Source organism: Gossypium raimondii, chromosome 8, assembly GCF_025698545.1.
Source record: "Gossypium raimondii isolate GPD5lz chromosome 8, ASM2569854v1, whole genome shotgun sequence".
NCBI classification, from domain to species: Eukaryota; Viridiplantae; Streptophyta; class Magnoliopsida; order Malvales; family Malvaceae; genus Gossypium; species Gossypium raimondii.
In genome coordinates this window covers 9,915,714-9,928,316 of record NC_068572.1, presented here as the reverse complement: position 1 = coordinate 9,928,316, position 12,603 = coordinate 9,915,714, and the positions used below count along the sequence as shown (strand labels likewise).

Sequence of the window (12,603 nt, the reverse complement as noted above, 5' to 3'; positions counted from 1 at the left end):
GCAATTCATTCAACTTATTTGTCCAATGACCTCATCATGTGTGTGTTACCCTCATATGATATCATTGATTCCTTTAAGTTAAATCTGTTCACTCAATACAATCCTATTTTATCTCATTGTCAGCATTGTGTCTTCTTAATGATTAATATGATCACTATTAACAAATGACTATGATAAATTGCTCATTCGAGAACAAGCAACCCGTGGCCACGGCATGAGTAATATGCTAGGGATGTCACGACACGAAACCCTTATGTCGCGACATTGCTACAATTTTCTGCAGGGTCAACTCGATCCAATTGCGCAACCTACTATTTTAACCCTTCATTTACCTGATTTTTAACACTTTAAACTTTGTTTTAAACCTAAAAACACTTCAATCTCATACTCTAAACCCTTTTAAACCGTTAACTTCTTCTATAAACCTCAAAACCCCTTTTCCATTTTTAAACCTTAAAACACATCAACCTTTCATTATAATCTTTAAAGCTTTATTTGGATTCTTCATCAAATCCTTAGAGGAGAAATGGAAGTATTGGCCAAGAAGTTGAGGTTAAGTAATCCTTTCTTCATACTAATGTTATATTATTCACTATTTTGTTAGAAATTTTGATTATAAAATACCTCCTAGAAAGAACAAGAGAACTATGGTTCAAGAAACATCGATGTTTTGGACTCATCTCAATTTCATAATGTTCATATGGAAAAATATTTTCTTGAGTCGCAAGGGAGACCATTAATCCTAGAACAAGGGTTCGAACCTTCCATTGTCCATTGTAAAGAAGTTTAGACTTTGGTTCGTTACCATCAATGTGAGCAGTTCTGCATTACTCCCATGAATAATGTAATCATACCTGTGGTTCAAGAATTTTATGTGTTCCTTAAGGATAAAGTGATTAAACGAGGCTATAATGCAGTGATAAGTGATATTGAAGTAAGAGGAGAAGACGTTCCAATCTCCCTTAATGATATTTGTGAATTTTATAACATCCTATTTTATGAAAAAGATTTTATTGATAGTATTAATTTAGAAAATTTTCAAAATATTGACATGGAAGATGTTATAAAATATTTAACACAAGGCAAGGGTAGTTGGAACTACAGGCTAGACATAGAGCTTCCAACGAATTTCAATCAGGCCATTATGTTTGCTATTGCTAAGATATGGATACAATTCATTGGCACTAGAATTGCACTCGCGTTGAATGTTTCTAACATTAACGCCTTTCGAGCTATTTTGTTATATAATATTCTGCAATGTAAATAGATCTATATAGTGCATTGGATCTTTCGAGAAATGAAATAGTGTGTACAGAGCCAGAAAGCTAGAGTATTCTTCCCCTATCTTGTAACAACACTATGTCGTCAACTAGAAGTGCCAATGAGTGAAAATGGATGTGTCGGCATCGCTCAAAGAGAAATATCAATCAAAGGATAGGAAGGGAGCCCACAGAAACATAGAAGCAAAAATCGACGGGATGATAAGATGGATGTAGGAAACAGGCTCGATACTCTAAGAATGTATAAAAATGAATGGGTTATGCACTCCAAATTATCCCCCGAACATGTTTAGGTCGACACTAACTCATCAGGATGAAGGGGCTAATCTTAAGGAGGAAGGTGCTGCTTAGGACTACCTTAGAATGGAGGATGAATATGAGGCGGCATTTCAGTCGTAATTTTCTACACCAAAAGGGCCTGTCATACAAATCCCAACTCGCCATGCGCCTTCAACAGTTGGGAGCTCTCACCAAACACATGACAAATGAAAGGGAAAATCTCTAATGGAAATGAGGTGGGCACCACAGTGGGATGATGATGAGGAGTATTGAACATTTTTGTTTTTGTTTTTAAAAGACTTGTATTAATTTTTGGATAATTTTGATTCAAACAATGTAGGAGTAGGATTAATAGTAGATTTTTAGTTATGTTTTGTTTAGGTTTTCTATGTAGGAACCAAACACGAAGGAGACACAAACAATTCGAGCTTAACATGATCAAAGGAGGAAGCACACACCATTAGTAGTTGAAGCAGCCACAATCAATTCAGTAATTTCTTTCCTTATATTTATGGGCTACACATTAAGAACAATGTGTCAACTAAAGTGTAGGGGGTAACATAGAAAACTTTTTTATTTGTTTCTACATTTTTCTTTGATTTTTCTCGTCTTTTGTGTGCTTGAGCTTGTAGAAATACAAGTGATTAGTTAGGAGCATGTACATAGGTTTCTTGTGTTTACAAATAAATTTGGCATGATGGTAGGTGATTTTAAATTTTTGATTATTAAACTACTAAGTTCTATATGTTACACTGTAAATAGGTATTAAGCAATCAATTGTACCAAATGATATAGAAAATACAAGGAAACAAGCATACTAGTATGAATGATAAATGGTTGTATTTGAGTTTGTTTGGTTGATTAAGTTTGTGCATATTGAGAAATTCATGGATGACTTCAGGCATTGTTTGAAACACATCCAGAGCCAAAAAGCTGATCTATTTTTATTTCACTTTTAGTATCAATTTTTGAGCCTGTTGGCACTTCTTGATGAACATTATTACAAATCTCGAGCCTGAAAATGTTAATTTGTATTTGCCCTTTTTCTTTAGTCCTAAACTGCATGACTATAGACGTCTAGCCATACATATTGAGGGTTAAGTAGATACATCACTTCAGAGTTTGTAAAAATAGAGTGAAATAGGAAAGATTGGTGTGAAATAGGAACTATAAGTTAGGCTAATGTGCAAAACAAAAAGAAAAATCCAAAAGAAAATTAGTACAAGTAGAAAAAGTATTAAACCGGTGAAAAAACATTCATGAGTGAGATGCATTGGAGAAGAGAAGAGTGACAAAGTCATAAAAGAAAGAAAAACTCATTCATTAATGCACAAAAACTCGTTAGGCTAGCCGTAGTTACTATGTCATGCTATGACTTCCTATATTGGAGAGACAATAAAGGTGAGAGAAGGAGAAATAAGGCGGTGAGCGGGTAAGGGTCACTAAGGGGGGAAGAATAGGGATCAACATGATGTGCCAAATTATTTTTGTGTTTGTAACCTCTTGATGCTAACTATCTTTGAATTCTATACCTGTCCTAAGCTTCAGAACATTACAAGTCGAAAAGTCCTATGTGACCTAAATATCCTTATACATGAATGGACATTATACTAAACATACGCATAAAGGACTATTTGTATTTTGCTCGGATAATTAAAGTAATTATATAATTTATTGTTGGATCCCTACAAGTGTGACCCTTAATACTCGTATATTTTATAACATACTGAATTTAGATGTTTGTGATCAAAAGTGGTAAGTCAATTACTCATCATGTTAAGGTTGTTAGTAAGCATGGAATGCCTAAATCATATGCTTCGAAGTTAATACTTGTATGATATTTGTTCAAGGGTCGTCGTATTTATTTTTTGTTTATGTTTATGTTGCTTGAGGACAAACAATGACTTAAGTGTGGAGGAGTTTGATCTATCGTAATTCGGTGTAGTAGATTAAATTAGTTTTCGCATTTAAAGAGCTTTAATATAAGCATTTTCGTTATGTTCTAGTTAAGGTTTCTTAGTTTTATTTATATTCAACAAAATGTGCAAATTGAGTCTTTTATTGACCTTAAGGGCCGAATGAGGCCTAAGGGTGAGCTAATGCACTTTGTGAGTGTGTAAGAGACCTTTAGAAGGGATATTAAACTAATACTAGTCGCTACGTCGCAACATGGGATGACTAATGTCACAACATAGAGAGCAGAATGGAGAAACCTCAAGACTACCTTCAATGTCGCGACACAGCCTGAGGGTGTCACGACATACCCCTTAAGATTGCTCAAGAGGAGTATACTGAATGCTTTGTCGCGACACAAATCTTGGTGTGTTGTGACATCAACTCTGTGACGAAAATTAAACACGAAGTAGGGGTGTTTTGGTTTGCACAATCGAACTTAAAGCTCGAAAAGCTAACCTAGGGTTAAGGACGACGGCCACCTGAAGAATATAAATAGGCTCATTTCTCACTTGTTATGGACACCATTCCTTTAGCCGAAATTCTCTTTGTAAAATTTAGTTTAGTTTTCTTTCGTTCTTAGGTTTTAGATTTTTTTTAGTTGTTCTTGTTGATTTCAAGAGATCTGAATTGTGGAAGCATTCAAACTTTGTGGATTCACAACTAATCTTAATACAATCAGGCTCTTTCATTGTGTTAGAAATGATACCTTGGGATGGATGTAAAGTTAAGCAAATTGCTTCCGCTCCAAGAACAGAAGATTGTGTTGGTTGTAAAAGATGTGAATCCACTTGTCCAACGGATTTCTTGAGCGTTCGAGTTTATTTATGGCATGAAACAACTCGAAGTATGGGTCTAGCTTATTGATACTGTCCAGAAAACCCTAGTTGAAAACATTTTGAATCCATTTTTTCGATTTAATTAGAATGTTTTTTCTTTATATCAATTTCATATTGTCTATGAAAGTTATGAGGAACTAATCCCTCCATGAGGGATTAGTGAGTGGTGGTATGATCTATTAACTATTTTATAATGTTACTTAGCGGATCAACTATTTGGGAAAGAAAGAACGTAAAACAATCCCTAGGTCTGAGAATCCCAAGAAGTCATCAATGTGAGAATTAACCCAAAATTGGTATTGCCCATTCATGAACACCTTCACCCCAAGCCAGTCTGGACTGTGACGTTGAAAGATAAGTAGTTCTTGTTGACTTGTTATGTTAGTGAAAGATCGGAAAATCCTACTAAGGTAGCGACTAATTGATTAACGAGGAACCCAAAACGACAGTTGACGGGGATTACCAAAGCGAGCTAATCATGCATAATTGAGATTTGATTTGTTCTACTCTTCTATCTCCTAAATTTTATTTCTTTTATGTTATTTTATTTTATTATTATTAAAACCTTAAGAAACTCCTTTTATGCTCTCGTACTATAATTTATTTAAAGTACTAATTAGATCTTTTAGTATTTAGCTTAGAATTGATCTAGCACTCGCTTCCCTTAGGTACGATCCTCAGAGTACTCACCTACTTCGTTGTAAAACTATATTACAACTCAACCCGTATACTTGCGGATACCGTCTTGCCTTTCTATATTTTATTGTGTATTCACACTCTGGACATTAGTACGTCCAGAGGCGATCATCCACTTAAAACCCAGACTTCTAGACAAAGTATCCTCTAATGCAACTTAAGAAAAATTCTAAAGTTTTAAAAAGAATGAGAGAGAGTCGAGATAGAGTAGAAGAAGATTTGTTTTTCAATTGTGTATCAAATGAAGGAAAAATGCCTCCTATTTATAACGTAATTTAACGAGGGTAAAATGGTAATATTTTCATGTAATGGTCAGAAGAATATTTAATATTTTTGTAAATGTAAAAAATGATTTGTAACTATTAGAAATAATGGTTTGTAATTGCTAAAATAAATTTACATTAGTAACCAAACTTTACAAGTAAATAAGTTCGATAGTTCTAGGGATGGCAACAAGACGAGACGGATTTTTGCTAGTCATGACCTCGACTCTCCAATTCATGTTCATAAATAAAAGAAGTTTGTGCACAATGCTGCGTTTCTAACTTCATGCATCTCGATGGAGTAGTTTATTTGCGTTTAGTCGTCATCTGTATTGTAGCTTTGTGAAGCTAAGGCGCCTGGATTTAAATTATAGTTTCTTCCCAGTCAACGGAACAGGTTGATTGCTGGTTTATGGTTCAGTCAAAGAACATGATTCCAAGCCGTTGTATGATATGATGGATCAAAAATTATTTTTCTATGTTTATTGTTTATTCCAGGCCCATGTGGCCTTGTCATTTACAACATCCAACTGTTTCAAGTCTATAAAATCATGTTGAACTTGTTGTATAAACTAAACTTGATTTAAGAAGAAAAAGATGTGAAATTTTTATATAATTAATTTACAATAAGCTATTTTCATTTTCTCAATTCTAAAAACCTTGCTTCAAATACCCTCTCCAATGGAACTTGGGAGCTTTAGCAGATTTTACTCATAAAACAGGAATAGAATATTTAATTTGGTATATACCTTTTTTATGGACATAGCTTAAGTTGACCTGAAGTCTACTATAATGATTAAAAAATTATAGGGGAAATTGATTAAAAAATGAAAGGCGAATTGAGGTACCATCATCTATCTGCATTCAACTCCAAAGTTGAAAGACCTGTGCTTTCTCAAACTCAAATCTTAGTCTGAACAACATGGCCAAAACACCCATCAAATACTATCTGGCAATATCTCTGTCTCTTATCTTTGCTTGTTTATTTCTGTTCTACTGCTCAACTCAGTCTGTTAGAAGTTGTGAACTGTTAGTCTGTTACAACTACTTCTATTATCAGTTTCATAGTTAGTTGTTCTATATGTTGTATAAATACATCATCTTGGTGTTCATTCTAGTAAAAGCAATAATAATCTCAGTTTAAGGTTCATTTCTGTTTCTATTTTCATATAATTCTTTCAGTCTTATCCCGAAAGAATGAGTGGGGTTACGTCATAAGCAGGTTGGAATGTTTGATTCTTGAACAGGTTGATGCATTCACCGACTCAGCCTTCAAGGGAAACCCAGCAGCGGTTTGTTTGTTGGAGGAAGAAAGAGATAAGAAATGGATGCAAGCAGTGGCTGCTGAGTTTAATATCTCCCAGACTTGTTACTTGACTCGGATCCCCAATTCCACCTCTCCAAACACCAGGTTTCGTCTTAGATGGTTTACCCCTGTTACCGAGGTCACTTCTCTTATTTCCAACTCCCTTCACTAATAGATTGAATGTTTGATATGCTCAATTATTCTTGATTGAACCTTAAAACTCGACTCAAATGTGAAGTGGTAATATAGCAATTGCGACCTCGATATTAATAGGCTACCCCTTTGGCAGGTTAAGCTATGTGGTCATGCAACCTTAGCATCTGCTCATACTCTCTTTACAAATGGTTTGGTAAATTCAAACATTATCGAATTTGATACATTATCTGGAATCCTAACTGCTACAAAGGTTCCAGATGTTAGTCCAACCAATGTCTCCGAGGTTCAGAACGGTGGAGTGACCGACTGCTTTCTGATCGAATTGAATTTTCCTACCGTTCCAGCTATTGATTTCAATTCTGCTGAGGCTTCACTTGTATCGAAAGCCTTGAACGATGCTCCACTTATTGATGTTAAGAGAACGACTCCCGCAGATGATATCTTTGTAATTCCTCAATAACGCTAGTAATCATTTTCTTTCTTGATTTTCTCTTTTCGCATGCTTGATCAGGATCATTAACATTTCTGGTAAAAGTATCAGCCTTGCCTGGTTATTAGTTAAAATCACTACGTGCTTCTGAGTACATCGATATTCTTTTTTGTGAGAGATTAAGCTTACCTTTGAAATAGAAGTACGATTAAAAATGCGGATTTTATTTGCATAAGCAAAGCCTGAGTACTCCTATTGCTTTCAATTATGATTAGCAAGCTATATGCATATATGGTGTTACTGGTTCTCCAAGTGACTGAAAACGGGATACTGTGCTTTTGTTGACACATTTGGAACTGTTTGTTAATGATAGTGTAGTGATAGGGGATTTCTTTTTTCTGTTTACTTTGATACTTGCAGGTTGTGCTCCCATCTGGAAAATCTGTTATCGAAATGGAGCCACGGTTCGACGACATACTGAAATGTCCTGGACGAGGCTTAATTGTTTCAGGAGCTGCCCCTCCAGATTCTGAATTTGATTTTATTAGTCGGTTCTTCTGTCCTAAGTATGGTATTAAAGAGGTGAGCCATAGTATCCAACATTTCTTATTTCATCTAAGCAGACAGTTTTTGCTTAACTTATGCTCCATGCCCTTTGTTCGAGGATGAAATGTATCGTATTTATGTCCCTGGAATGAACATTTTGACATTAACTATCAAGTTTGTCTGCTGCTGGAAAAAGTAGTAAAGGTGATTACTTGCAAAAATAAGTAAACCCTGAGATACATGCATATATGTGCTCAATGCATGTATAGCTTTGCCTGGAACATGATTCTCTTTGGCTCGACATTGCTGGATCGTTATGCAGACATGCTAATCTATCTTTCTCATGTCTATCAGGATCCGGTTTGCGGAAGTGCACACTGTGCCTTGGCACCCTATTGGAGCCAAAAGCTGGGGAAGTTAGATTTTGTTGCGCATGCGGTATTCTTCCCTTACTTTTCCTTTGAACCATCCAACGAAACCGTTGTTGTTATGACATTGATTGTGTTGGTTGCTTTGCGCAGGCATCACCTAGAGGAGGAATAGTGAAGATCCATTTAGATGAGCAGAACCAGAGAGTGCTTCTGCGAGGAAAAGCTGTTATGGTGATGGAAGGCTCTATTTTGGTGTAGATGTGGAGTTCCAATTTCCCTACCCTGGTCCTGGATGATTGCAAGTTCTAATGATAGTTACTGCCTCCAACATTTCCCTGCAACTTTAATTATTATGGGCTTATGAAGTTCTGGTTTAATGAGAGATTGTTTGAGTTTGAAAGTTGTTGAGATAATCTTATTTAATTCATGAATTGGTGAAGCCCCAATGCTTTATAAGTAATCATGAAGCATAATAATGCCTTAGCAATAAGCATAATAATAATCAAGTATTTATATTTAAGCTAATTTTTAATTAAATTAAAATTAAAATTATAAGGCATTGTTTTTTATTAAATTTCTTACCTGTGCAATTTGGTGTCTTTGTTTGGGCTGGTTTAAATGAAAGGGGACATTGGTTAAAAAATGAAATTGAGGTGGTCTTGTTTAAATTGGCATTTGTTTTGAGTTTTTACTTTTTCAGTACCATCTCTATCTGCAGTCAACTCCAAAGTTGAAAAAACTCTCGTTTTCTCAACCTCAAATCTTAGTCTAAACATGGCCAAAACGCCCATCAAATGCTATGTGGTAATATCTCTGTTTCTTAATCTTAGCTTGTTTATTTATGTGCTACTGCTCAACTCAGTCTTATCCCGAAAGAATGAGTGGGGTTAAGTCTGACTCTTGAACAGGTTGACGCATTCACCGACTCAGCCTTCAAGGGAAACCCAGCAGCGGTTTGTTTGTTGGAGGAATAAAGAGATGAGAAATGGCTGCAAGCACGGCTGCTGAGTTTAAGTTCTCCGAGACTTGTTACTTGACTCGGATCCCCAACTTCACCTCTCCAAACCCCAAGTTTTGTCTTAGATGGTTTGCCCCTGTTACTGAGGTCACTTCTTTTATTTCCAACACCCTTTACTAATAGTTTGAATGTTTGATATGCTATACGCCATGGGTCAATAGCTCAATTATTCTAGATTGAACTTGGATATTAATAGTCTTCCTCTTTGGCAGGTTAAGCTATGTGGTCATGTAACCTTAGCATCTGCTCATACTCTCTTTACAACTGCTTTGGTAAATTCAAACATTATTGAATTTGATGCACTATTTGCAACCCTAACTGCTGAAAGATTACCAGATATTAGTCTAACCAATGTCTCCGAGATTCAGAACGGTGGAGTGGACGGCTGCTTTCTGATCGAACTGAATTTTCATACTGTTCCCGTTACCAACTTCAATTCTGCTGAGGCTTCACTTATATCGAAAGCCTTGAATGATGCTCCTCTTATTGATGTTAAGAGAACGACTACCGATGGTGATATCTTCGTTATTCCTCAATAACACTAGCAGTCTTTTTATTTCTTGATTTTCTTTTTTTTGTCTGTTTGATCAGGATCATTAGCATCCCTGCTGCGCTTGCCTGGGTATTAGTATAATTCTTAGTTAAGCATTATTTTTGAAAGTGACATTGAAAAATGCTTTTCAAAAATACTTGTAAAAGGTTTTGTTTAACATTTAAGTGTTTTTGAAAAATAAAATATTTATTTTAGACATGAAATTACAAAGTAACAAATATGCATTTAGATAATGTTCAAATTAGTTAATATCATAATATTTTAGCAAAAATATAAAAAATAATTTATTATAACTTGTTGTTAATATTTTAATATATGAAATATAATTTTAAATATTTTAAGTAATTAATATTAATTATTTATAAAATTTAATTAGAATATATAAACTATTTTTAAATATTTAAATATAACCATTAAATATTTGTAGATATTAACACATTTAAATTATTTTATTTTAAAATGTAATTTAAATATAGATATTAACATAACATAGAAAATGTAATATTTGGATTAAAGTTTCAAAAAGGGTAATATTTATATACCAAATATAAATATAAAAAATTTACATTAGCATTTGCAATTTAAAGTAAATTTATTAAACTAAAAGCTATAACATCTCTTATTAATTTCATTTTAAAGCCACAAACTATTTGAATTGTTTGATTCGCCATCATCATCTTTATCATCACTTTCTCCATCATGCACATCTTTGAAAAAGAAAGGCAAATCCTCTTCCAATTTGCACTAGTTACAATGAAGATGAATATAATAATTATTACATAATATCACACAATTAATAAAAATAAAGATATTCTCACTAAAGAAGTACATATCAAACATGCAATAATTTAATAGAATAAAGTCAGGGTAGCATAATCTGAAATCAAAACAAGTTACAGTTTTCTTATTCTTACTTGAACTTCAAAGAATATCTAATGTAAGAAAGTGCAACACGATATAAATATATGAATGTGACCATCCATTTTATTAAAAGTTCATATTGGTTATTAGCAAAGGATGTCACATGTAGGCCAAAGAAAGGTGTTTATGAGATTTTCTTATTGATCCTAGCGAAACTTGAGGGTATTGAGTCGTACAGTTTTAAAATTTGAAAGAACATTCTATCATCACAATGTCCAGTATATTAGATATAAAGTTTATCCACAGCAATAATTTACCAACTAACAATCATATAAATAATCACATGCCATAAAGAGAACATCAAAGCTAACAAAACAGAAAGTTAACTTGAAAAATAAAGATCAATAGAAAAAGAACTGTTTTTCTAGTACATACATACATGGAGATGTATAAAGTACAAAGTTAACGGAGAAAAAAGGATTTCAACTTTAGATTTCCTTTGAAGGAAAGGTGTTTCTGCCAATTAAGTTATGATTCATCCACAACATAGAAACATGAGATTTTAGGATATGCTTATTAAGTTGAAAAAAGAACAACTTTTTTATGAACTAGTGCGAAGCTTTCAAGACTGATCTTCCAAGTTCCAGCATCTAAATTTAGCTAAAACAAGCTTGAAATTTTTAAACATACCCACAAATTAGAACAGTAGGAAAAGAAAAGAAAAGAAACTATAGGGCAACTGAAATCAAATGAACCAAGCAAAATCAGATATTCTTCCTAACCAAATGCACCTGAAAATATATCAATGTTTCCATTAGCATGAAATCCCAAGCTATAAATATTTCCCAACATCCCCTTTTACCATGAAAAAAAAAAAGAAAAAGTTCATGTCTTGGAATAGATTAACGCCATTTCAAGCCAACAACCTTAATCGAGCTTTAATCACAGCTATGACTGAAACAACAACAACAACAACAAACCAAAAAGACAACCACTGAATTGACCTTTCAATGAACACAAAGAAAAGTTCATTCCTTTCCAAGAGAAAAAAAAGGGACATATTTGGAACCAAAACAGGGATTTTCAATCTGGATTTTCCTTGAAAGAGAGAGATCGTGAAAGTTTTTGAACCTTGAAGCCAAACAAATTTCGAAGCCAAAAACCAATCAGAAGCCAGAAAAGAATTGATCCCAAGGATAGTAGCTACCTTTTTTTTTCAATCTTTAAAAAAGTAGTATAGTAATTGATGAAGGCTTCGTTGTTAAAAACCCTGTCAAGTTTTGTTATCTTTTATTTCTTAATAAATTCTTTCTGCACGCATAAATGATGTTGTAAAAGGGAATTCCCATTTTTCACTGTTTCTCTTTGATTAGGGATTAATTGTTCTGTGTGCTTGCCATTATTAGGACTCTTTTAATAGCTTCATTATAAGTCTCAAGAAAATCAAACTCAGCAAAAGAATCAAACTCAACAACCAAATAGAAAACCTGAGAAAATCAAAGGTGAAACGAGAAAGTTAACCTGAAATGGGGAGCAACCAAACTCAGCAGTAATCAAAAAGAGTTTAACCTTAAATGGGAAAACACGAGAAAGTTAAATGGAGAGTTGAAATGCGAAGATGAGATTAGGGAAGTAGAAGAAAGAGAGGGAGAGAGCAGCAAAAACCTTAGAGAGAATGGAGGAAGAAAAGAAAATGAAAGAGAAGGGAAAGTATCGTGTGTTGGAGGGGTGAAAAAGTAATCAAGCTTTGAAAACTACTTTTGGGAGAAGAAAATTTGAAAATTTTAGCTTCTTCATTTGGCCAAAAGTGTTTAAAAAGCCAAAAATTTCAACAAAAACTTGCTTGTTTAGCATTCCTTTTGCTCCAAAAATATTTTTCATGTCAAAAGTGTTTCTAAAAAGTATTGTGATAGTACTGGAAAGAAAATGTGTTTTCTCCCTACTTATTGGTTAATTTATTCCCATTTAGTTATCCTTAGCACATATTTTAGCATTTTCAGTTTAGTAAATTGCATTTTATAACTCAGTGGATCCTAGCCTATTTGTCATATT

General features: G+C 33.9%; 2 protein-coding genes across 4 annotated transcripts in view; both read left to right on the top strand.

Annotated features, from left to right (window-relative positions):
• Positions 1-8,639, top strand: part of LOC105790745 (uncharacterized) — a 41,295-nt gene extending 32,656 nt beyond the window's left edge. Inside the window, exons 1-6 of one of the 2 annotated variants that reach the window (XM_012618490.2) lie at positions 6,055-6,262; positions 6,558-6,755; positions 6,906-7,217; positions 7,623-7,784; positions 8,103-8,186; positions 8,270-8,639. In XM_012618490.2, coding sequence (XP_012473944.1) covers positions 6,233-6,262; positions 6,558-6,755; positions 6,906-7,217; positions 7,623-7,784; positions 8,103-8,186; positions 8,270-8,377 — 894 coding nt within the window. In that variant the 5' untranslated portion in view covers positions 6,055-6,232 and the 3' untranslated portion in view covers positions 8,378-8,639. Of the gene's footprint in view, positions 1-6,054; positions 6,263-6,557; positions 6,756-6,905; positions 7,218-7,622; positions 7,785-8,102; positions 8,187-8,269 lie in introns of those variants that run through there. The other variant, XM_052635103.1, reaches the window with a different exon arrangement.
• A 138-nt stretch (positions 8,640-8,777) lies between these two features.
• Positions 8,778-9,734, top strand: LOC105790747 (uncharacterized). 2 transcript variants are annotated; one of them, XM_052635107.1, is made up of 3 exons: positions 8,778-8,923; positions 9,028-9,224; positions 9,350-9,734. In XM_052635107.1, the coding sequence occupies exons 2-3, from the start codon at positions 9,105-9,107 to the stop codon at positions 9,674-9,676; spliced, it is 447 nt and encodes a 148-aa protein (XP_052491067.1). In that variant the 5' UTR covers positions 8,778-8,923; positions 9,028-9,104; the 3' UTR covers positions 9,677-9,734. The 2 variants fall into 2 exon arrangements, with proteins under 2 accessions (XP_052491067.1, XP_052491066.1); XM_052635106.1 differs by having other exon boundaries at positions 8,778-9,224.
• The last annotated feature ends 2,869 nt before the right edge of the window (positions 9,735-12,603 follow it).